Source organism: Meles meles, chromosome 1, assembly GCF_922984935.1.
Source record: "Meles meles chromosome 1, mMelMel3.1 paternal haplotype, whole genome shotgun sequence".
NCBI classification, from domain to species: Eukaryota; Metazoa; Chordata; class Mammalia; order Carnivora; family Mustelidae; genus Meles; species Meles meles.
Window position 1 is genome coordinate 9,220,196 of NC_060066.1, and position 26,188 is coordinate 9,246,383.

General features: G+C 38.2%; 1 protein-coding gene across 2 annotated transcripts in view; it reads right to left on the reverse strand.

Moving 5' to 3' along the window:
- Positions 1-17,822, reverse strand: part of PHF20L1 (PHD finger protein 20 like 1) — a 74,516-nt gene extending 56,694 nt beyond the window's left edge. For both annotated transcript variants that reach the window (XM_045997497.1, XM_045997492.1), the window contains exons 1-2: positions 17,518-17,822; positions 15,268-15,387 (exon numbers count right to left, since the gene is read on the reverse strand). In XM_045997497.1, the coding sequence (XP_045853453.1) occupies positions 15,268-15,350 (83 nt within the window). In that variant the 5' untranslated portion in view covers positions 15,351-15,387; positions 17,518-17,822. The remainder of the gene's footprint in view (positions 1-15,267; positions 15,388-17,517) is intronic.
- Positions 17,823-26,188: the final 8,366 nt, after the last annotated feature.

The following is a 26,188-nucleotide window of genomic DNA, read 5'->3' on the forward strand; positions in this document are numbered from 1 at the left end:
TACGGGTTTAATCTCTACGTTCCTTCAATTCTAAATGTAAACAATTCCACATATTTAAAACATTTCTCCAAATAAGAACGGTCCACAGTAATAGAGTTAAACACAACTTTATTTCCATAACTTGACTGAATTTGGCAAAGAGAATCCAAATAAGTTCAAATCATTTAAATCTGGGTTGCATTTTTTTTTTTTTTAAAGATTTTATTTATTTATCTGACAGAGAGAGATCACAAGTAGGCAGAGAGGCAGGCAGAGAGAGAGGAGGAAGCAGGCTCCCTGCGGAGCAGAGAGCCCGATGCGGGGCTCGATCCCAGGACTCCGAGATCATGACCCGAGCCGAAGGCAGCAGCGGCCCAATCCACTGAGCCACCCAGGCGCCCCCTGGGTTGCATTTTTAAGTGACTTAAGAGTTTTCCTAAAATATTTCAAATTCTGTTCACTGTCAGGATCCCTGACGTAACAACCAGACTAAAAATTGTATTTTGGGGAACTGCTTCAGGATAATTTATAGCATATTATATACTCTTTACATAAATATCTAGAGAATGACAAGTAAACTTCAGATGAAGGCCAAGAATTAAGTAACACAAATACCCAAGATTATCTCTTTTCTTACAACATTTACTAATCAAATTTTGAATCTTAAATAAAAGTGCCATAAATATTACCATTATCAAGAGTGACTAAGTTTCTGTTCATTTATTCCATATATATTTGGGCATCTAATAAGACTAAGGCACTTGCCAGGTACTGTTGCTGTAGAAAAGGAAACAATTAACTCCTACCTACCTTCAAGGAGTTTAGCTTAAAGTCAGATAAGGAAAGAACAAATTCAGAACATTTACATGTATGTTAGTTCAGCTCTAGGTTCTTTCCTTACTCAGTGTCAACTGCTCTTCATATTCCTTATCTCCTTGGATCCTGGTAACCGTCCAAGGTATAGATAACACAGTCCAAGAATACACATGGTAGGGTACTCACAGCCAAAAACAACTGGCACAAAAGCCTACAGGAGAAATGGGATAATGCCTATATCAAAGTAATTACATCATATATGATACACTGATAAGTATATACAAAAATTTTACAAAAGATGCTATTAATAATAGTTCAGAGAAAATTGGCGAATTCACTGAATGTTCCTGGGAGACATTATCTATGTTGATCTTGGTTAGGGACTTCTTGGATTTAGACTTAATGAACAAGGTACAAAAAAAGGTAAAGTGTACACACTTTTAGTTAGTCAATCAATGTTCATTTACTTAAAACCAATGTTAGGCAATCAGCCATATAATGAGGGTTCAGAGAGAAGCAGAATGAGGTTTCTGTCCTTAAGAAACTCTTGATCAAAGATTGGAGGGGCAGTTCGAGGAAACCATCCCCTTTGGCTAGACTACAGAATTGGCAGCAGTGTGAATAAAGAATAGTGCGACATCAGACCGGACTCATTAGCTAGGTTCAAACTGAAGGGCTTTGCAATAACAAACTGATGAAATGCCCTATCATTCTACAAATAAGAAATCCCTTACTTTGGTCTTCACTGACACCTCAGGGAAAAAAACAAAACCCTAACATCAAAATCTTTGCTATTACATGTAAAATGCACAAAATGGCAACTTAACATATAATCTGATTTAGTGAAAGGATTTCCCTGTTCTAGCAAATGGTCCATAGTAACAATGCCTTGAAACACACAGTGAATGACAATACTATTGAATGAATGTATTCACAAATGCCTCTCTATCTTGCCCTACAGCAGCATTATTTTGATGCACAATTTATATTTTATTATAACTGAGTATGAATGGAATGTAAAATTTTTCTTACTGAATTTGGAAGATGTAGTGATAATGGTTTTTTGTCATCTTTCAACCTTTTCTTTTAAGATTTTATTTATTTGAGAAAGAGAGAGAATGAGAGAGAGCGAGCACGCGCATGAGAAGGGAGAGGGTCAGAGGTAGTGAAGCAGACTCCCCGAGAGCAGGAAGCCTGATTCAAGACTCGATCCCAGGAGTCGATCCCAGGACTCCAGGATGATGACCTAAGCCGAGGGCAGTTGCTTAGCCAACTGAGCCACCCAGGCGCCCCATTTTTGTCATCTTTTTAAAGCTAAATCATGAAAAACTGTTAGAGTAAAGAAGAGTGATTATGATTAGGCTGAGTCCCAAACATTATGACTGATTTGGGAAAAGATCTGAGAAGTGGAAGACGGGTTGCAGTTAAAACAATGAGGGATAAGAAGAAAAGGAAACACTGTGCTTGGCATTTCTTAAGGGTTCAAAAGAAAGAGATGGAAAATATGATTCCTCAGTGTGAGAATTCTGCATGGAGCTTTCTTACCTCTTATCATCTCTTACTGCAAAATATCACAGTATATTCACTATCAACCTTCCCTACTATAATCCCCGTCTGAAACGCATGCGTTCCTTAACGGACGCTCACTTGTGGGGAAAACAAGGAATTGCCTTCATTGCTCTACGTCTGCCTCGGTTAATGTCTTTTACACTTGATTCCAAGCAAGTTTAACAAGCAAACTTAACAAGAAATATGATCCACCCTAAAACTGGTTATTAGACTTAATGGAAAAAAAAACAGCAATCAGAAATATTGATTTTACAAGATTTTACAATGACTTTTGCTAAATTTCACGGAATTTTCATACATGCAACTCTACCATCATGATCTGTCAACTGATTCCTCAGGGTCCTTTCTGAATTAGTGTAGTCAAAGTCCTGTAATGTCAAGTTAAACTGTGGCTATAATTACTGAGTAGAACAAATTCAATACCAAGAATAAAAATTATTTTCATCCTCTCTGAACTCTTAATAAGGCTTTATTGCCTCACGTGAGAATACCAGCATTTTAACACTGTTACTGGTTATCTCCCACTTGTAAAAGACTGTTCAGAGTGGCAATATCTATGGATTCTGGACCAAATCCACTAACCCACTGAGAACCAAATACTGACCAAAGAGGTTGGTTATGCACTGAATATACTGCATTAGTTCCCTATAGTATCAACTCTTGAGTGTTGTCAAAACACAAAGAAAATATAAGAAATCTAAGGCGGGAATTACCATTACAGATGAATTGCTGTACTAGCTCACGTGTTTTACATGGGCAGGTCCTGATTCTCTGACTACATCAAGAGATCACAATGCCCTGGGGCTGTATGCAAAATGCTATATTTCATGTAGCTGCGAACCAGTATTCTCTTGAAGTGGGAGATCCCAATTTTAATCAGATTTTTGAAGGGGTCCATGCTTAAAAACAAAAATCTTTCTGGAAAGCAAAATTATCTATTAACACTCATAATACAGGTGCTCCACTATCCTTGGAAGGAAAAAAAATAATGGGCATGCAGCTATTAAAAAAATTATATTCAATATATTAACAGTAAAGCAATTAAACATTATTTGAACTCATTCTGATCTGTCATCTAGTTTGATATATCCAGACCTTTACCTGTATTGATAAAGAAAGTCAACCATGAGATGACAAGAGAAATTCCTTAACACAGTTATGGTCTCCTGCACTTAAACCACCAGATGGAGTTCTTAACTACTCATTGATAGGTAACAATCCACTGAACAGGCCAGACATTATTAATGTCCTAAAGACCACTGGAATTCACTCTGAGAAATAAATGCCACATTAATCAAAAAGGCAAAATACTTTTTTTTTTTTTTTTTTTTTTAAGATTTATCTATTTGAGAGAGAAAACAAGCAGAGGTGTGGGGTAGAGGGAGAGAGAAAATTATAAACAGATTCCAACTGAGCACAGAGTCTGATGCAGGGCTCAATCTCACAATCCTGGCATCATGACTTAAGCCAAAATCAAGAGTCTGACGCATAACCAACTGAGCCACCTTGGTGCCCCCCAACCCCAACAAAAAGGCAGAGTATTTTAAAAACATGCCCCAACAGTTATTCAAACTGTGTATTTTAAATAATAGTCATTTGTTTATACTGATAGGATAATAAAATTTCTACGATACGTAAATTTAAAAATTGACAGTTCCTCGTTTCATTTAACCAAATAAACACTGAGTCTCTAATTCACTATGTGCCAAACACTGAAGTAGGAATAAAGCTACAAATAAAAATACCACTCCAATTGATAAAGTCAAATTCAGGAAGGAGGGGAGGGAAAAAGAGAATCAAATGAGGGAACACAATTACCACACAATGTTAGTCAAATAGTAAAGCTATGCTACAGTCAAATAGCAAAGATATATAGTACAAAGAATACCTAAATTAGATGTTCTCCTAACTAAAAAAAGTGAAACACACTTGAAATCTGATTTATACATAATCCAAATGTTAAGAGAAATTTAGGGAGTTAAGATTAACAACTCAAAACAGATAAGGATTTCACAAGCAAGAAACTCTAATGTGTGTCATAAAAAAAATGGCTAAAACACATTAGAAGAACTAGAAATACTGAACTCCCTCACATAGAAATGTCAGGAGGAGGATTATCTGCCAAATAATAAAATTAATGTAGAAGGTAATCCAAACATAATATTCTTATAACATAGTAACCTTTTAAAATTTTAGCTTCCTGGAAGCAATGTCAATTTATAGTACGCTTTGTAATTTTCAAAAACATTTTCTTAACCATTCAACTCACTGATTAAACTACAAGAACAATGTCACCTAGTATTATTACAGTATTTTTAGACGAAGTGCTTTTAGGTACTGCATGCTAAGTTGTTTCACACTTGAAGAACAACACATGAAAACAACTCTTATGATTAATTCAAATCTGACATTCCCAAATGGAAGTAAAAGAATCTAGACTTTCCAGAACATTCAGATAATAGCTTATACGTCAAAAATCACATCTTCTCCAACACTGAATTCTAAGTGTCCCATGACATCATCCCTCACAGCCTCTTTTCAGAGGCGTCCACCCCCAGGACACATGTCCAGTATAAGCCACCAGACCACCCCGCTGCCTATCTGTCCACAACCTTTGCAGCAAAGAACAGGTAAGATCCGAGTTAGCCACGCTGACCTCCTTTAGAACCTTGATGCCACCACCTTTCAAATAAAGGTTTCATTTTAGATCCCTGGATTCAAACTCCTACTGCTGTCTACCTCCCTAGCACCTCAACCTCCTGCCATCCCTACATTCATTCAGTCAGTTCTAACCAATCAAAGTGCCTACACCTACTTGCTACTCATTACCAGCTCCCACCACAAGACTCAATTAGACTCTCAAGAATTCCTTTCCTACTCTACCCCAAAAAATGCCACCAAAAATACTTCTGGTATTGTACCAGAAGTTTGTGTATTTCATATACTTTGTTCAAATCAACAGGACCAAATTCTTCATTACTTTTGTCACAAAACTCAAAACTCTAGCAGGTTGATGTCCACTTAGTTCCTATTTCTTAATATTCAGCACTTAAAAATTATTTTAATACTACAGGTAGTTATAGGTGTTTATATACCTACTGATTGAAGTTTTAAGGATTTATATTCACTCCTCTCCCAAGTAGACTCCTCTCTACATAAAATAACCAATATTCGTGCTATTTTTTTCATTAAAGCTAACATTTATTAAGTGCCTCTGATGTGGCAAAAACCATGATAAGATTTTAATAATCACTCATCTTGCTTAATCCTCAAAGAATCTTTCTGAGTTAGGTACTATTATACTTCCAGTTATTAAAGAGAGGTCACAGAGGCTCTGAACCATTAAGTAACTTGCTCAAGTAAAAATAGATATTTAAGCAGATCTCTGAACTGAGGTTTGTCTGTCTTTAAAGACTGTGCAATATATATTCGGCATCTTGCCAAATGATAATTTTCAGCTCCTATCACACTTACCACTTACTGCAGTGTTTCAAATATAGGGTGCTCTTACCAAGAGGTACAGAAAACAAAAATAAGATGAAAGTCACATTATATCATGTTTATTCTTTCTTGAAAATTCAATTTTATGTAAGTGTTTTTGATACAAAATGCCTAAAGTTGGTTTTTGTTAGCCCAAAGAGTACAGAAAACAGATATTATACAGAACAAAACAAAAGCTCCCTATGCATAGAAAGGCTCATTTTATTATTAGAACTTCTCAAAAAAAAGGTGTACTGTATCTCAACTGTGCCTAAGTATGAAACACCGCATCAAAATGTGAGTCTGAGAAAAGAAAGTAGCTTAACTTTTAGGGTGTTTCAAAATTGCTATAAATTTTAGATGCTTTTTTATTTAATTGTGTTGTATTAGTCACCATACAGTACATCATTAGTTTCTGATGCAGTGTTCCATGATTCATTGTTTGCATACAACACCCAGTGCTCCATGCAATCCATGCCCTCCTTAATACCTGTCACCAGGCTCACCCATCCCCCCAACCCCCATCCCCTCTAAAACCCTCAGTTTGTTTCTGGGAGTCCACAGTCTCTCATGGTTCGTCTCCCACTCCAATTTCTCCCCCTTCATTTTTCCCTTCTCCTAATGTCCTCTGTTCCACAAATAAGTGAGACCATATGATAACTGCCTTTCTCTGTTTGACTTACTCAGCATAATCTCCTCCAGTCCCATCCATGTTGATGCAAAAGCTGGGTATCCATCCTTTCTTACATCTGACGGAGATGTAATATTCCACTGTGTATACAAATTGTTATAATATAAACTTAAAAATTGAGATAGGAATCCAGGGGCACCTGGTGGCTCAGTTGGTTAGGCATCCAACTCTCAGTTTTGGCTCAGGTCAAGATCTTGCAGTTGTGAGATCAAGCCCTGTGTGGGGTGACATGCTGAGTGTGAAACTGCTTAAGATTCTTTCTCTTCTCCCTCTGCCCCCCAACACCCCAAATACAGGAATCTATAGAGTATGATTTGCTATAGAACTAAGAAAAACACTAAGTGACTTTAAAAATAATATTTACTAATCTAGTCTGACAAATATAATCCTACATTTCGTTTTGCCTCCTAAGTCATAATTCACTTACCAAAATTACAGTAACCACATCTCATGATATCTCCAAAACTTTGGTTTCATTCTTACGAACCTGCCAAAATTCAGTAAGCTCTGCTGGGTATCTTTAGGAATAAAATCACTTCATGTAAGCAGCTTATACATTGTTACCTTACCTAACCATAATGAACTAGAACAGATTCATTTTTAATTAGAGGGTTAGCTTTTTGGCAATGAAAAAACAGACTTTTAAGACACATTGACTATTAAATATCCAAATTTTCTTCAAATTCACTGAAACAATTCTCTCAAAGTTGAATTAATTACAGTTACTGAAATAACATAATACTGGCATATAAATTCCTAATTTAATAAAAAGATCTTTTTGCTGAATAATGATCTATGAGAGGTGAAAGTAGGGACAGTCAATAGTTCTTCGAAATAAGAAGTATATAAAAATACTAAAAACTGGGACCCTTATGAACAATAGCAAAACTAAGCTGTCTCTTCAATATCAAGTTAACTGCTTCTAAAAATATTATACTACTGATATTTAAAACTTAGTATTTTTTTCCTCACTTAAGGTATCAATTAAAAACAAAATTTAAAACTTTTCAGCATCTGTAGATACCAGTTCTGTCTACTCAGCAAAACTAGAATTGCTAAACATTTTTCAGAGTTGAAGCATGTGATACATGACAGCCGACCTTCAACCAAATGTCAGATAAACAAATAAAACCAAGGTCTTCTCTTCCAATCCAACCCCTGCCATTATATAAGCATGCGCATGCACGCACGCACACACACACAGGGAGCACAGCACAGTAAGACCAAGGTTCCTGGACTTTACATTACTATACATTTGTGAAGGAGGCTTGGAAATGATCAGCTTGAAGGCTCAATTCAAAGGTGAGCTTGAGAAGGAGGGTTTCTAGGACAGACAGGCCAGAAATTAACCTGTCTTGCAAAAGCTAATTCCACGGAACAAGAATGACATAGGCATGCTGGACCTCAGGGCCTTTCTAAACACCAGACAGATACATATCACTAGAGAAAGTCAGGAATTAAGATAGCCTATGAACACTGAGCCCATTTACTCCCTGAAGCTGAGGCTCGAACTTCAGGGAGTCCCTAGATGTAGCAACAGGTTATTGTAATGAGATCACCAGACTCACAGTCAAAAGAACCTGGCTGTAAGATGATTTTTTCAGACTTTTACTCCAGATGAACGGGAATAAAACAGTTAATAACTCCAAACCTCAGATCTGTCATTTCTAAACTGGTAAAAATCATTCCATACATGACAGGTTCCTTATAAAATTCAAGTGACATACTGAGTATTTCCTATATATTCTGAATCATTATAGAAGTTACAATCTCACAATAGCAATCCATAATTAATTAAAACCAGGGACAGTCTTTTTCCCACCCACAGCAACAAGGATCTAAATCCCAACTATCCAGCCATGTAGTGGTAATTACAGAAATTGGAAGAGCAAGAAAACTGAAGCACATGAAACTCATGTAGATCAGTATGCCCTATTTTACTGAAAAACAGCAAAAAAAAAAAAAGTTTTGAATCAGGCATCACTTTGCCAAGTATTTACATTTTACTTCTTCTAACTAACGTAAGTAAAAATAGACTATAAATTCAAAAATAATCCTGGATATTTCCACTGCTATCCAACTCAAAAACTTTATCTTTGGGTTAATAATTCTGTATACTCTAGGCCAGTGGTTCTCATATGCTGTTCCCAGAGCAGCAGCAGCAGCATCACCCAGAAACTTTTTAGAAAGGCAAATTACTGGGCCCCACTTCACACCTACTGAATCAGAAGTTTGGGATACTGGCTTAGTGATTATGTTTAACAAACCTTCTAGGTGAAATCCAGGAAGCTAAAGTTTGAGACTCACTCTTCTAGACTTCACCTGAATCACTTTCAAAACTACAGTATCAGTGAACTTTGCAAAAAAATCAATCAATGAATTGTTACCACATGGAAAGTTAGGGAGTTAAAGCATCCGATTAGTTAAATATACTTTCCTAAGCCAATAGTTATGACTATGTAATTTCAAAATTACACAATGGAAGTATTTAAATGAGTGGGAGAGCAGGTTGGAGAAAGGATAACCATGTGCCCCAGTACCACTATACTCCAACCTTCAAAATTACTATTTTTGTTCCAAACTAGATTCACCTTTCCCTACTTTTTCAACTCATTTTTTCTCAAAGTTCTTTCAGTGCCCAGCAGTTATGAGCAAACTATGTTTGACTTCTTTTTGTCTATCTTACTTCTGCCTCAAGTCTATGTTATTTACCCATCCAAAAATGAGGTTTAAAAAATCCATCCTCCCTCAATACATGGAAAGTAGATAAGAGAAATCTGAGTTTCTAATTCAAGGGACCTGAAAGATTACCTAATATGCCACACCCTCATTTTAAGGACATTAAAGCAGAGAACTAACTTTCCAGAGTCACATAGTTCACAGCAGAACAGCACTGAGAACCCGTATCTTCTGACTTCAGTTAAACTTACTTTTCCCTATATTTGTTTTCTCTCACCTTCCAAGAAAACTAGGATAAGCAAAAAACGTGAGCAGAGAAGAAAAAGCTCTATAGAAAATAAATCAATATAATGAAAAGAACAACAGAGTAAGAACAAGAACCAGGTGTGTTTTATAATGAATACATGTACTCTGACCTTTGTCTAACCCTGCTTTCAACATTTTTTGAGGGGAGGAGGAGAAAGAGATCTTCACTTTAATAAAAGTTTATAGGGCTCTTACCGGTGAAAATTTTAACAAATTAAGTTAACTACAGTCTTTGTGCACTGACGCAGACCTGCTTGATGGTTAAACGGAGCTCATTTAGGTCTTAAGATTCAAAATTTGTGACTTTCAGAATGTAAAAATCTCAGAATTAAAAAAACACATCATACAGATTTCAATTTGAAATTCTCTGCTAGAAGAGTCTTAATCTGGAGTTCATGGTTAAGTTTTCTATGACCACCTATAATATATAACTCAATATTTTTGGCATATAAATATGATTGTACATTTTTCTGAGTCTATAGCTCTAATTAGGTTTTCAAAGGTAGAAGTGACTCAAAAGAATCTTTTTCAAATATACAGTTAGGAAAACCCAATATACAAGAATTTTATTCATATTAGCAAAAGATTTCCTATTTTAAAAGTGTTCACCGGGACGCCTGGGTGGCTCAGTAGGTTAAGCCGCTGCCTTCGGCTCAGGTCATGATCCCAGGGTCCTGGGATCGAGTCCCGCATGGGCTCCTTGCTCAGCAGGGAGCCTGCTTCTCTGTCTGCCTCTGCCTGCCTCTCTGCCTGCTTGTGTGCGCGCGTGCTCTCTCTCTCTCCTTCTCTCTGACAAATAAATAAATGAAATATTTAAAAAAAGAAAAAAAGCGTTCACCTAAGGTTTCTACAAGTTTCAAACTCACCTAATGTAAAATTTAAAAATGATACCGGTTTTTAAATTTGATCAACATACTACTTTTCAGGAGTACTCTTCTACTCCAAATACAGAAAACACAATTTATTTATATTAATGTTTGCCTTTGAATAGTTAAATTCAATTAGAAAAAAGCAACTCTTTTTATTCAGAAAATAATGTACTTTTACTCAAATTAGAAAGCATTTATACTTGCTATAATCTCAATTTCCTCAATTTACCACACTGTAAAAATTCTGGTGATGAACATTTTAAAAACTCACATTTGCAAATGTTCCATACAGTTCAAAAAACTCCCATGTGTGGAAACAGCATTTGTCAATTCAAATTTTACACTGTTCTATCAAACTCTGATACTTGGAGACATCTCCACAATTTTTTAATTTTTCATTTTCCTTTCCTTTAGATCTATAAGAGAATTAAATAGAAATATTACCAAAAAAGGTCAGAGGAGCCTAACTCATCTGAATGTTTGAAATTAATTCTGTATTTCAAATTTTATATTGATTTTTTTTGTTTTCATAACTAAATCACTTGCTATAGAGTAACTACTTGAATTTCGTTCAAAAGACAAAAGTTCAATCAGTAGTCCAAACCAGTCTGAGCTGATCACTTTTCTCACTGAACAGTATTCAGAGTGATTAGATAAACTACTTGCAAAGGTGCTTTGTAACTATAAAGCTATGCACAAACAAAAAGATTTTATCAACACCCCAAAAAGATGGTTTATAGCAGGTTGCAGTGACATGATTTTCCTTCTACATTCCAGGCCATTCTCATGTCAATACTAAAGCCACATTTAAAAACATACACTTAAGTCTTCAAATCCTCAAAGATTTTTCACCTCTCCCTCTTCCCTTGCATTTACCTCAATGCTTAGTAATTATGTACTATTTTATAGAATTTGAAGCAGGTTTAAATACATTATTTGATCCTTAAAATAATCCTCTTAAGTAAAAGCCAGTAACACTGCTTCCATTTTATTGATAAGCCAACTGAGGTCAAGAGGTTGCCCATATTTACAGGACCAGCAAGTAACAGTCTTTGAACCTGCCTCTTTCGTCTGTAGAATCCACTTACAGTATCTCCAACAGAACTTCACCTCTAAACTTTCTCTTTCCCCAAATACACTACTGTATCAACAACCTGTATCCTTTTTCAATCTTATGATGTCACCACTCAAGAGATTATCAATCTGATATGTCACCATTTGAATGGCAGGAGTGTGATAGAAAATATGACAGAGGTAAGACCAAAGATGGCTGATTACATTATCTGTAAACAGTAGCATATTAAGTCTTTTGAAAGACTTTTAAAAGACTGTTGAGAAAGAAATTAATCAGTATGTTTTAAATAAAACTACAATATTTTTAAAAATTAAGCAATCCCCCCAAAAAAAGTAAATTAAAAAATAAAATAAAAATTAAGCAACCTACAATACCCAACAGGAGTTAGGTGTAGTCACTACAGGAAACCCAAAAATCACATATTGGCCCTGAAGATGACTGGCCTTTTGTTAGCTTCTTAGGCCTACATTCATTAGTTATTGGTAAATAATCAAACCATCAATGAGCTTTCTGATGTAGCTTTAAAGTGACTTAGAAAACAAAAAGTAATAAATCACTACTTTAAAAAATGTAGAGTGTATTTTTCTGAATATCTTTCTGAACTTTGAAGACAAGGATATGGTTTGCTCAAGCAGTAATATGTCCTTTCCATGAGAAAAATAGATTGCACCTTCCAATTAAATCAAACCTACCCCACACTTAAAAATGGAAGCTTAAAGTCAGTTTATTTCTGCCCACTTAATTTAGAATTCACAGTTTTCTTTCCAGGGCACACAGTAAAAATTATTTTTTTTTTTTTTTTTTTTTTTTTTTTTAATATAGGAAACATCTTTTACATACAGGACAAGTTGACATTTTGGGTTCTCCACTATCACAACTTTCCCTCTGCCCCTCTCTGTGAAAGGTAACCAACCAACATGTCATGTCGTTTCCTTCACATCAGATCCATGGCTTACTGGCAATGTCCTGTGTGCAGAGCCAGTAAGCACTATATGCACTCTTGCTTCCTCCCTATTCATTGCCTGTAATAGCTCAAAAGATACTCATGTCAAATAAGACCTCAAAACTTTTCCAAATGTACTGAATAAATGTGGAAGGTTAAGCATTCTTTATGGACACAACAGAAGAGAATAGTAAAGAAAATAGGGAGGGAGGAGTGGAAGAGAGAGGAGAAGCATTTCAGAATATTTTCAGTGGTAACTATTTTGCTCCTCACAAAATTAGTAAAGTTTCTCAACACTCGAATAATCCTTCTACACTTTTATCTGAGATTAAAGCAAAAATCTGCAGCATTTATATGAAATACAGAATGGGTCTTAACAAAGGTAATGATATGAAGAATAAAGTTTATTATCTTATTTAAAAGTAAAACCCATTAAGAGTACAGTGTCTCACAGAACTTCTCTTGTGCCCATATAAAATGAAATAAATCTTAGTAATTAATTAGTTGTCCTACAGAAAAGGACTTTAATACTAAATCAAAGGGACTGCCCAAGACTGACTAGCTCTTGAAACTACCGACACTAATAAAAAAATTATTTCTTTCAACTACCTAGAATATTTTACATACATATTCTAGGTAGTTATTTTATACATATAAAATATACGTATTTTAATTCCTTAATTCCAACTGTAGCAGAATGCTAACATCTTCATATAAATGAGTTCATAAAAATCAAGTTGCTGACATGTTTCAGCGATTACCATATGTGATTATTTTGGCTGATGTGACTTACTTTAAGGAGACCATTACTACTAGGGTCATTAAAATCACAGCTAAACTTCATTAATGAGTAGAGATGCCTGTTACCACCCTATCTAAGCACTTAGAAATTTCCTTGATGTGAAGCATAAGACAATGAAAAAGACTTCAGCTACAACTATCATTTTTTTCTCTCAAATTCCAAATAATGTAAAAGCACATTCAGGCTTGATTTTTAAAGTAGTTCTCTTTCATCATCTTTTTAACTACTGGATCATCAAGTTGACAGCTGTTGAATCAGAAAACATTTCACCATCGAAAGCAAATTTCTTACTAATACCAAAATTATGTTAATTTCCCTAAAAACCTCTAAGAAAACTAGGAAACCGTGAGCTCCTCCCACACTGGAAGCTATTTTGATTGTAACTTTGTCAGTCTGGAACCCTAAGAAAATATGTTAATATGAATTACTAGTGATTCAAAAGCTGATAATTAAAAAAAGGATTAATTAAGATCAGCATCAAAGAAGAAGTATCATTTCTTGTACCATGGGGAGGTTTAACAGTGTGCCTTCTGAGTGAAAAGCTTCTTTTGGTCAAATGAGAATCAAAGATGGCCAATTACTGACTAAACTGGCATCTTTTGTTGTATGGCCTAATGCAGCGCTTCTCAATTAGGAGCATGTGTGCTCCCCCAGTGAATACTCCACCATGGCTGGAAATAATTTTTAGCTTCAGGACTATGAGGGGTGCTACTGCCTGGTCCCAGGTGCTTCCCAAGCCCCACTTGAAGTAGTATGTGCACTCTCCACCTGATGAGACTAACAATTAAGTCCCCTAAAAAGAACTACCCTCTGAGATGCACCTTATAGGCATGGGGCCAAAAAACTGCCTTCCCACATCAAACCATAGTTTTAAAATGTCCCAGAGCAGTGCCCGAGACAGAGCCCATTAGCCTGGGTATCAGGGACATGCGCGGAATTCTAAAGCTGCATACTAGGAGACAAAAACCCCAGACCAGTCTAAGTCAAATATCATGACTAAACAAGAGTTCTCTGCCTGCCATTGTCAACTCAGGAAGTTGACTTAATGCAAATCAATCAAGAGCAAATTTGCAAAATACCCACTGTGTTTTCAAGGGAGTTGTAGTGATTGAAAATGTCAAAAAGCCTAGTGGATGAAGTCCTGGAGTTGCTAAGCCACCAGATCCCTCATCAAAATAAATGGGCTTCAAGAGAGCCAAGCCAACCCCACTCCCTAGAGAGGAACTCTCAAATGCCCCTCTCAGGCAGAGAGCTGAAAATGGCAACAAGAGACTTCCTCCCAGGGACAAGAACTAAGGGGCAGCTAAGGGGAATGAAGAAAGCATTCCCTTGAAGAAAGAGGGAATCCTTGTCATTCCTACTGTGGCCTAGTGACCCATGTGTTGTTTCCTCTTCTCTCCTTTCCAGGTGGTGATTTTATCCTTATATCATTTACTAAGGGTATATTAGGAACTTAAATTCACTACTTTTCACACATGGCCAGAACAGAAGAAATTTTAAAAGGTCTGAAAATACTGCCCATTTAGTACGGGAAAGTAACAACCTATCTTTAGTTCACTATCCCCAGGAGAAAGAGGAGGTAAACTGGTTTTTGATTTTAGATGGGACAGTGAATAATGACTGTGCTAACCATCGACATACTCTGTATTTTGAAAGATCACTTCTGACACAGGTCAAGAAAAAAGATTTACATCAAGTTTTATTCAAATCTTGGGAAGCTGGTTATCTAAATAAAGTCCCTCCCTCCCACCACCACTCTAGCTCATATTAAGTACACAGGAGTATTGACACCTTCTCTATACTTCATATTCTAGATAATGATTTTCAGTTCTCAAACACCTTAAAATGATTCTGGGAAAAAAAAAAAAAAAAAAAACAGCTTTGAAATGCCAAACCCACACAGTTTGCTGAAGAGCAGGAAAACTAAACAACAACGTCCACGTGTATTCAAAATGTGAATACATGAATGTTTCTGCCACCTTCAAAAGAATAGCATCTGACCAACATGTAAGACTACCAAAGGCGTGCTTTCGGTCAAGAGCTCCATATTCTCCATACCATTTTTGTAAGTAGTCCAGTGCCTCCAAACGAGCACCGATCTCAAAAGTGATTCCAGGACGATTGGGGGGCTTTTTACTCATCTTGAAATCCTATTCTTCAGTATTTTCTTTTCACTACCTCAAGAGGGGAAAAAAAAAAAAAAAAGGTTAGATTCTAATGCATAAAATGCATAGGGAATAAAACAATTTTAAAAGCATTGCATGAGAAGTTAAAGTAACTGCCAAATTTTAAAGAAATCTGAATGACGATTACCAATATCTGTAAAAAAAAGTACTATATACCTTACAAGCAGTCTTGATCATGAATCAAGGAAAAAGAACATGAAAAAGAACTATTTAAAAAGAACAGACGAGCATTTAACCTTGCTAATGGCTAAAATGTTTGAAATTTTAACTTGAAAATACCCAAAAAAATTCTCCACACGTGCTGAAAACAGTTTTCCGTCTCTGAAAAAAATCAAGACACCTGAGTGGTTCTGGAATAGGACTACTGAAATTCTTAAGAGTACAAATTAATGAAGTTTTTCAATCAATATTTGAGTGCCTCATAGTATACAACACTAGACACTAAAGAGCATGAAGGGACAGCGGACACTCCTCTGCCAGTGACAACATCAACAATAATTCTTGTGAGTAATTTTGTAACGAATTCTTTTCATTAGCTATGATTTCCTGCTTTGGTAGCAAATGATTCAATAATTTTAATTTAACATAAAGTTGCAGCAGAAATGTCTTCCTTATACTGCACATTCAATAAGCAATAATGATGTGGATTTTTAATGCATTTAATGCCTTTTTTAATGCAAATTTATTTCACTCTATTTCAACATAGTGTCCACACTGACAAAAGGGGTCATAATATTCAAACAAACAAAAAACGACAAGGAATATCCCTCTCTACATCACTGCCACGCACACTCTTTACTCTCCTTTTGGCCACACTGGACACCCGGAACAGCTGAGGTAGCCTTTTTCACTCACTAGTACTTGAGCAGTATGAAGCACTTAGAGACAGGCTACATCAAAATATAACAGGTAATCAGGAATGCAAACCTACTGTTACTGGGGGGAAGAGAGATCCCTAAAACCTTTTTTTGAGATTCAGAATTACTAATAGGACTATGCTTTCTCTCGGGTTAAAAAAGAAAATACACAACTATAGCATTTTTTAAATGGTTTGCTCACAATTCAAAAGGGACAAAATGTAGCAGGAAAAATAAAAACCAACTGTCTTTTCCTCTTGCAAAAAATCTAATAGGTAAGGGGCAAAAATAACACCAATACTTCCCATAAAAATATGTAAAATCAAACCTAAATACTCATGGGGGGCGGGGGGAAGACTATCCTCTGGCCATGTCAAGAACAAAGATTACTTCATTAAAGTTAACGGGAAGCTAGGCCAGAGGATATTTGGTGTAAGAACAAAAGCATGGCATTTTTTTTTTAAAGTCTGGACAGCGTACAACACATAAAGCAGTTACTTAAATATCTGTGTAGAAATCTATCCAAACTTTTCTACTGTTCTTCACGTGAAGAACTTAGTAAGAGGTGTTTACCAGTTACACTATTTTCTATAGCCAAACATCGAACCCATAAACGTGGAGTTAAGACATACAAACTCTCAGTGATACTTTGGGTTGAGGCACAATTTCCTTTTCCCTGGGTGGAGAAAGGAGGATGACTAGGGATTTGAAATAAGGAAAAGGCAAAGTAAGACAGTCTGTGGCGGCGGGGGGGAGGGGGAGACGGGAGGGGAAGACTTGAAGCAGAAAGAGAAAAAGGGACAGAGAGAATGCGGAGGAACATAAACAGAAAAGAACGCAAACAAGAATGGCAAAAATTTATCAGGACGGTTAACGTTGCACGAGATGTCAACTAGGAGGGAAAAGAAAATTAGCAAGACACAACAACGATAAAGTGAAGCAGCAAAGGTCAGAGAATGGCCGCGGGGCCAAAGAAGGTAGGGGGTGGATGCGGGGCGGGAGGGGTTGGCAGAGAGTCAGGAAGGGCTCAGACCAGCCCGGCGGGGAGCGCGAGAAGCCTCCAGGTTTGACAGCCGTCCGGCCCCCGGCAGGGGGGAAGGAAGGGAGGAGGAGAGGGAGCCGCGGCGTCCAGACAATAGAGGCGGCGAGTTAAGGGGAGGGACGCAAGAGGGGAGCGGGCCGGAGAGACACCAGCGCGGGGGCGTCCCGGCGGCCAGACGGCATCCAGGCGGCCTCCAGGCCCCGCCACCGCCGCCGCCTCTTACCGACTCGGCCTCGTCTCCGCACAGCAGCCGGGCCGTCTGGGGCCGAGCCGGGGCACGAGCAGGGCGGCCAGCCCGGGCCTCCGCCTCCGCCTCCGCCCAGGCAGCGGCCGGGGAGGAAGCAGGAGGGGAGCGAACTGGGGCCGCAGAGCTGAGTCGGGCCCGAAGTCGCGAGGAAGGTGGCAGGTCCGAGCCCTCAAGCCCGCTCAGCGTCCGCAGCCATCGCCGCCTCCGCCGCCGCCGCCGCCACCGCCGGCCAGCCCTGACGAGACGCCGGGCCCAGCGACGTCAGCCACCCGCGACGCGCCGGAAGCGGGCCTGGTAGCATCACGTGACTCGCGAGGGTTGGGCTCAGGCTGCGCCTCCGATTGGAGAGCCGCCCTGGGAGGCGGGGCTTTGCAGCCGTTGGCTGAAGGCTAGCGGGAGTGGTCGTGATTAGCAAAAGAGAGAAAAGGAGCAGCACCAGGAGCCCATTAGTAGTTTTGAAGTGTTTGACCTTTGAGAAATAAGGACACAGCCCACTGAGTAGTATTACTGTCGATTTGATAGGAAACCCGTTCCCAAAACAACTCAACCCCAGCACCCTGGGCAAACTTTTGTAAATGCACTGCACTCTATCCATTCCACAATAAGAACAGAGCAAATGGTTATTGCCACAGTCAGCAAACAGCTATTGAGTGGACGCTGTGTGGAAGTTACTATGTTGTTAGTGCATTACATGACAAGCACGTTAGCACAATTGTATTTATTATAAGACATTCGTACAGTACAAAAGGCACATGTTACTAAGATCTGCGTGTGTGTCTTCTGAAGCTAAGGAACCTGTGGGTAAATGGACGTGACTTCCCCAAGAATACCCAGCTAAGGACAGCAGAGCTACTCTTCTTGTATATCTACCATGTACCAAACTCTGACTTAGGCACCGGAGAAAGTGTCCCCATAGGAGAGGAAACCAACAAGTGAACACATTCAAATCAATGTTGAGATGAAAGTCTTTTTTCTCTCTCTTTCCAATGTATCACTCTGGATCTCAAGCTTTCTGAATGCAACATTGCATACAAATAACACTTATATTTATCGTGCTTTACAGTGTGGAGTTAAAATAGCAAAGTATCTCTCTTTAAGCTTTAATTATAGTGAGATTTGGTAATTTAAACAACTATATTCATATCCTTTTATTCCAGAAACATTCATTCAGCACTAATAGCTACTGAGCTAGACTGAGCATGGCGATATATAGAAAAGATATAAATACGACAGTCTCTAGTGGACATTTGCCCAGCATCTGAACCCTTTCCATGTTTGGAAAATTTACCATCATGGTTGTCATTAGTGTAGTATACCATAGACTTCCAGGATCTCCTGGACACATGATAGGATTATACTTTCTGCCCTCCTTAGAATTACGTGTGACCTTCTGATTTGCTTTGGGTAGTAAAATGAAATTGGAAATGAACTTTGTCATGGCCAGCTGGTAGTTTTAAAATGCAATGCATCCAGTTTTCTATCTCTGGCACAGTGATAAGCAGTATTTGAGATGGCAGCTGCCCTAGTCACCCAGATTCCAGACAGATCATGATGAGCCCAGAACTCGCTGCTGATTTACAACTGATATGTCATATAAGGAGAAAAATAAATGTTCGTTCTTTTAAGCTTTTGAGAGTTTGGAAGTTCTTTGTGATGCAGCATAACCAAATACAAACTGACCGATACACCTTATGACTCTTGAAGGCAAAGTCAAACTCACACTAAATACGATGAAAATGTCAGAAGCTCCCATTCCCTGTCTCTCTTCCAGCAAAAGTGCTTTTCTCAGCTACACTCACTCAACTCTGTCCTTGAAGACTGTATAAGAAGCTACTGGTGATGTTCAAAATAAAGAAAACTTTCTCCAACAGCAGTGGCAGGACCAGGGACCAAATTTCTGACTTTCAGCCTAGAGCTAACTACCTGAACCCTGAGAACCCAAGCTCACTCCTAAGCCAGTGAGAAAAAAAATTAATATCTGTTGTTAACATCACTAAAAATTTGAGATTGCTTGCAATTTAAAATGTATACATAAAGGATAATATAGATTCTATCTACTCTACACCATTTGTTAAGAATTCACCAATCTACCCTGAAAATATAATTCTCCTATTTTAATTGGGACTTAATAAGGGATCCTACCAATAATACAACTTGAAAGGAAAAAAAAAAAAGAAATGAGATCTTATGCAAATTATTCCCAGTTTGTGAATTGTACAGGTATGTATTTTCAATGGACTTAATACTATCCATTAAAGGACACTTTGGAAATGGGGAGGGGAACATTTTTAGTTGTCACATGATTGAGATAGGGTGCTGCTGCAATTTAGTGGGGACAGAAGAGGGCTTCTAGACATCCTAAGGCACACAGTGCAGTCCCATATCTTGAAGAACTGTCCCAGGTCATGCATGACTTTGAATGTCCCTCCAAACACTCATGTAGGTCAAAACCCTTTTCATAATTGTCTAAGCCTAGTACTCAGTTTTGGACCAAAGCACAAAATAGTTTGCAAGGTTTTAATACACACAACTTTTCAAGGAGTGAAGCAACCATGCAATATGAGGGAAGATTGTTCTTTTTTACAAACACGTCCAAGAGTTTATCCCATTTTTTTTTGTTATGTTATGTTAGTCACCATACAGTACATCATTAGATTCTGATGTAGTGTTCCACAATTCATTGTTTGTGTATTACTCCATTTTTAGAAATTATGCCGCCATTGTCAAAGCTACTCACAGTATTTGAGGCACTGATTCAATGTACCTGTATCTCTCTGTATCTGTAGCTGTTACATTCAAGGTAAATCTAAGTTTTGATGCTAGCTCTTGACGACTTCGTTATGTCTCTTTGTGAGTCATGACTGAACACTTCTGTATTGAAATATGTGTTCTTTTTATTATAAATTATCTCCATAAAGTTTGTTTTTATGTTATTATGTCATTATATTAATTTTTAAAATGTGTGTAGCTTGATTATACCACCTATGAATTTAATTTTAGAAAAGTCCAGAGGATATTACATAATATTAACTCACAAAGGCATTAAATTTGATAAAACTGAAGAAAACTCATATACTCTATCTTTGCCTCTTTTGACCATATAGACGCAAAGTTCAGGATTGGGGCAGGGATATAAGAAGTAGAAATGTCTAGAGATGACTTCCTAGCCATGCAGTGAAGCTATGCATTGCTATGTCCCCTCCCCTGTCTCCCACCCAATGCACCCCTCATCCAGATGGTTAATGTGAGCCATCAGTCACTTCATTGCCAAATATAGAAAGAAAGAACTTACAGCTGTGTTTGAGTGGAACCAAACAAGCAGTGAGCAAATTTTCTCGAAACAACGGTCCCTAGGCAGAAATCACTGAACTAAATTCCTCCAACATTAAAAATATAAATATGGAACCATTCTATCTCCTGGAATATTTGACAATTCTATCTACCTATTTTAAGGGAGGAAAAAGTTACTACTAAATATCACATACTCTTTGTTACATATGACACACAAGAAAGCCATTTTGTGTGTGTATTTTTCTCTAATCTTATAATCAGCACCAAAGAAGAAAAGCAAAACAATTCAAAAAAAATGTTTAATATACTAGTTGAATAAAGACCTGAACTGTTGGAATAGACACCTGTGGCAACTCTCTATTCCAGGTGTTTAAAAATCTTTGAAAATGGCACAAACCTCACTTCCTTCCCCTGCCTATGAACCTGCTTGTCTTGTCTGTCATTCTATCCCCTTTACAACTGACCAGAAGTGATAATTTTTCCAGAATTAATCTCTTGCCATTGGACCTCTTGGCCATGTATGAACAGAATGGAGAAATACAATCTCTCCCATATGTCCACAGAGTATCCTGCTCGCATTTCTAACATAATTCCCTTTGCGATGTATGGGTTTATATGCTGCTTTCTTAGAATGAGTCAACCCTAAAGACAATCAGATGGCATAAACAACTTTGTTTTATTTATTTACTTTTACTGGAAGTTCATATGTTACTCAGAAAATATCTGGCTTTCTGAGATTTTTAAGAATTTTTGACTTGGCAGTAGTGATTTTGAAATATCTGTCTGCTAGTAAAGGCCATACAATAGGAAAAAAAAATATGTTTCACTCAGCAAAAGCTTAAAAATGCAGCAAGAGATCTGGGTGATAAAGAAGTCCTTTTTGTACAGACTGTCCTGAAACAATGGAGTGACCATGAGTTTGTCATCTAAGCCTGGACACTTAAGAGAGTTAAAAAAAAAAAGTGGCTATTATAATTATGGCAGAATAATGAGTGGATCCATGGGCAGTCCCAGACAAATTGAGACATACAATCACGCTTCCTAAAGCAAGAAGGAATAATAAAGAGAAATAGGGTAAAGTTTCCCTATCTCCAAAAGCATTGAATATGGAATCAATTCTTGATTCCTTGGTGTATTTTCTCCTTTGCAATACCAGGACAGAGGGTAGTCCTTTCTTTAATTTTCAACTTCTATATTGATTCTTTTTACCTCCTCCAATTTCTGTTGTTGTTTCTGTTGACACTCCCATTAACGAAGCAGTATTTTCAAGCACTGCTCCACCAATCATTGCATTAGACCCACTGGGCTCTTTGTTAAACTGCCAGTCCCTGTGCCCTAACCTGTGTCTTAGATTTGGAGATTAGTAATCAGTACTTTAAAAACCATCCTAAATGATTCTTAAGTTACATGATGTTTCAGAACTGTAATATATTAGAATTCATTTGGTTGCCTGTGACGGAAAATATAATGCAAACAGGTAGAAGCATAAAGGGAATTTCTGCTTGTGGAATCAAGAGGGGATAAGTCTGCCTTCTGGGGCAGTTGGAGTCAGGGATCAAATTATAATATCTTTTACTCTGTTTCCTATGGGTTGGCTTGACTCTCAGAATCCACAGCTAGGTACCCAACAGCTTCAGTCTTGTAATCACAGCACCTTGATGAACGAAAAACAAGTCCTAGAAGTCATTCTTTCATTGGCTTAAATTAAGTCAGGTGCCTGCCTGTGAACTAAGCATGATGGCCATAGAGGTGATTTGGACTGATGTGGTATGGATCTGGGTCCCATCCCCAATCAGGCAAGTGGGAGTAGAGACCGGCCCAAACCTCATAGACTGAAAGATGGGAATGAGTGGGTCCTTTGAAGCAAATTGGGATGCTGTTACTTGGAAGAAAGAGAGCAGAAGCTAGGCAACAAAGCAACTAATATTCACTGCAAATGGTGCTTACTGACTATAGCTCCAAATTACAACTTATAGCCATGCAACAAAACTGAGAACTTTCTTCCTGGTTTGCAAAATTAAAAAGCAAGACAAATGAGAGGAAAATCTACTGAGAGATTGACATAACATTCATGTTCCTGATTCCCTGGGTAGTTGCTTTTAGAGGTGGTCTCAACACCAAAGAAACACATCGCTGGAGATTGTTACAACTGGGGGAGAGGGCGCTTGGCTGGCTCAATGGGTTAAGTGACCCACTCTTGGAGTCAGCTCAGGTCATGATCTCAGGGTCAGGATCTCAGGGTCCTGAAATCAAGGCTTGCTTAGGACTCCGCACTCTGTTTAGTTTCCTTGAGATTCTTCCCCCTCCCTCTTCCTCTCGCTGTGTCCCCCCCACCCTTTCAAATAGACAAATAAAGTCTTAAGAAAAAAAAAACTTGCGGAGGAAAAGGTGAGAATAGAACATAGCAAGTATATAGATTAATAATAACCAAACAGCAAACATTTTTAACCTCTTCCTGATCGTTATTTTCCTTGAGAATGGAAGTAGCCACAATCCATTGGCATCCTCAGATAAGGCAGAGAGCATGCATGCATTCTTTCATCACTCATTGGCTTGTTGTTTTTTTTTTTTAAGATTTTATTTATTTATTTGACAGAGAGAGATCGCAAGTAGGCAGAGAGGCAGGCAGAGAGAGAGGAGGGGAAGCAGGCTCCCGGCTGAGCAGAGAGCCCGACTCGGGCTCAATCCCAGGACCCTGGGATCACAACCTGAGCCGAAGGCAGAGGCTTTAACCCACTGAGCCACCCAGGCGCCCCTCATTGGCTTGTTTAATCACTCAACAAACTTTGTTGAAATTCTCCCAAGTGCTAGACACTGGGCAATGGAGGGTGAGAGAACAGGAAGAAAAATAAAACTAGATATCCAACTCAAAGGTGACTTGCCATCATGGGGAGATGGAAACAGAAACAACCAGGTATAATAGCAATATTAATATTCAATTAAATATTACTACATTTGAAATGAACATATATTCCTCTGTGTATTCTGACTCAGCAAATCAAGGAAGACTGCACAGAGGAAGTGGCATTTGAAAAATGCTTTGAGGATGAGTAAGTTTCAAACAAGGTTTCTATGCAGGTTCTAAAATGATCATTCCCTATTGTTCTTTATAGTTTTGATTCAAGCTTTGGCAGATAAAAAATATCATTCTACTTCCATTTCCTTCCCACAAGCATTTATTGAACATCTGCAACGTGCCAAGTACTGTGCTAGGCCCAAGGAGCATAGTGATAAATGAACTTAATGCCTGATCTTGACGCATTTAACAGGGCAGTCAAGTAGACCAACACACAAAAAGGCGCTTTGGGTACGACGTATATGCCAGCATGCACAAATGTGCAAGGTCAGAATATGCTCTCTAACTGGTCATTTGCAATTGGTCTAGGCATCTGTCCTCTTGGCTGGGACCAGAACACAATACCAACATCTCCTCTTGACATTCCAATGAAAAGGTGTCCTTCTGGGGGAGGGAAGGGGAGGGGGTACTGGCAGGGAATTTGCCTGCACAAACATTGCCACAGTTCACTGTTTTGCCTCAGTAAAAAAATATTGCAGCAACACAACTTTGTGGTCAGGTGTTGGATTACTTCCTCTTTTGTATTTTTGCAAAACATTCAACAGAGCCAGTTTCACCAGGATACGGGTAAACACCATTTGATTTTCTTTCTTTTCTTTTAAACTCTGAAGATCATAGAAAACTATAAATTTAAAGGAAATAAATTCATTAACTTCTTTCTTGCTATTTTTTTAAAAATAGCAACTTAGGGGCCCCTGGGTCGCTCAGTTGGTTAAATGTCTGCCTTTGGCTCAGATCATGACCCCAGGGCCCAGACTCCCTGCTCAGTGGGGAGTCTACTTCTCCCCCTCCCCCCTGCTCATGCTCTCTCTCTTGCTATCTCTTTTTCTCTCAAATAAGTACATAAAATCTTTTAAAATTAATTAATTAAATAGCAACTTCAAATAATGAGGGCCTAGGGGTTTGGAATTATAAATTAATCCTGACACTATTACCAGAATGTTTGGGAACTAGACACATCTCTGATTCTCCTTTCCTCACATAGAAATGGGATGAAATCTACTTCCCAAGGTTGTAATGATGATTAAACTCAGTGGAACACGTCTTACATATTTTGTCAATTACAATTGATACACAAATGTCAGGTGTTTCCTGATGTTTCTTTCTCATCAGTCACAGGGACAAACATTTTTTAGTCATCGTAATCTCTGACAGTGGTCTCAGTTTCACTTGCTGCGATTCCATGAAAACACACATCTGAGGATTTACTTTGCATCAGCCCTATATCTGCTGCTGGAGATTATAAAGATGAATAGAACACCATTTTTTTTTTAATTCTTTTCAGTGTACCAGAATTCATTGTTTATGTACCACACCCAGTGCTCCATGCAATATGTGCCCTCCTTAATTCCCACCACCAGGCTCACCCAACCTCCCACCCCCCACCCTTCAAAAACCCTCAGATTATTTTTCAGAGTCCATAGTCTCTCATGGTTCTTCTCCCCCTCCAATCTCCCCCAACTCCCTTCTCCTCTCCATCTCCCCATGTCCTCCGTGTTATTCCTTGTGCTCCACAAGTAAGTGAAACCATATGATAATTGACTTTTTCTGCTTGACTTATTTCACTTAGCATAATCTCTTCCAGTCCTGTCCATGTTGATATAAAACTTGGGTATTCGTCCTTTCTGATGGAGGCATAATACTCCATAATGTATATGGACCACATCTTCCTTATCCATTCATCCGTTGAAGGGTATCTTGGTTCTTTCCACAGTTTGGCGACTGTGGCCATTGCTGCTATGAACATTGGGGTACAGATGGCCCTTCTTTTCACTCTATCTGTATCTTTGGGGTAAATACCCAGTAGTGCAATTGCAGGGTCATACAGAAGCTCTATTTTTAATTTCTTTTTTTTTAAAGATTTCATTTATTTATTTGACAGAGATCACAAGTAGGCAGAGAGGCAGGCAGAGAGAGTGGAAGGGAAGCAGGCTCTCTGCTGAACAGAGAGCCCAATTCGGGGCTCGATCCTAGGACCCTGGGATCATGACCTGAGCTGCAGGCAGAAGCTTTAACCCACTGAGCCACCCAGGCGCCCCTATATTTAATTTCTTAAGGAATCTCCACACTGTTTTACAAGGTAGCTGTACCAACTTGCATTCCCACAACAGTGTAAGAGGGTTCCCCTTTCTCCACATCCTCTCCAACACATGTTGTTTACAGTCTTGTCAATTTTGGCCATTCTAACTGGTGTAAGGTGGTATCTCATTGTGGTTTTGATTTGAATCTCCCTGATGGCTAGTGATGATGAACATTTTTTCATGTGTCTGTTAACCATTT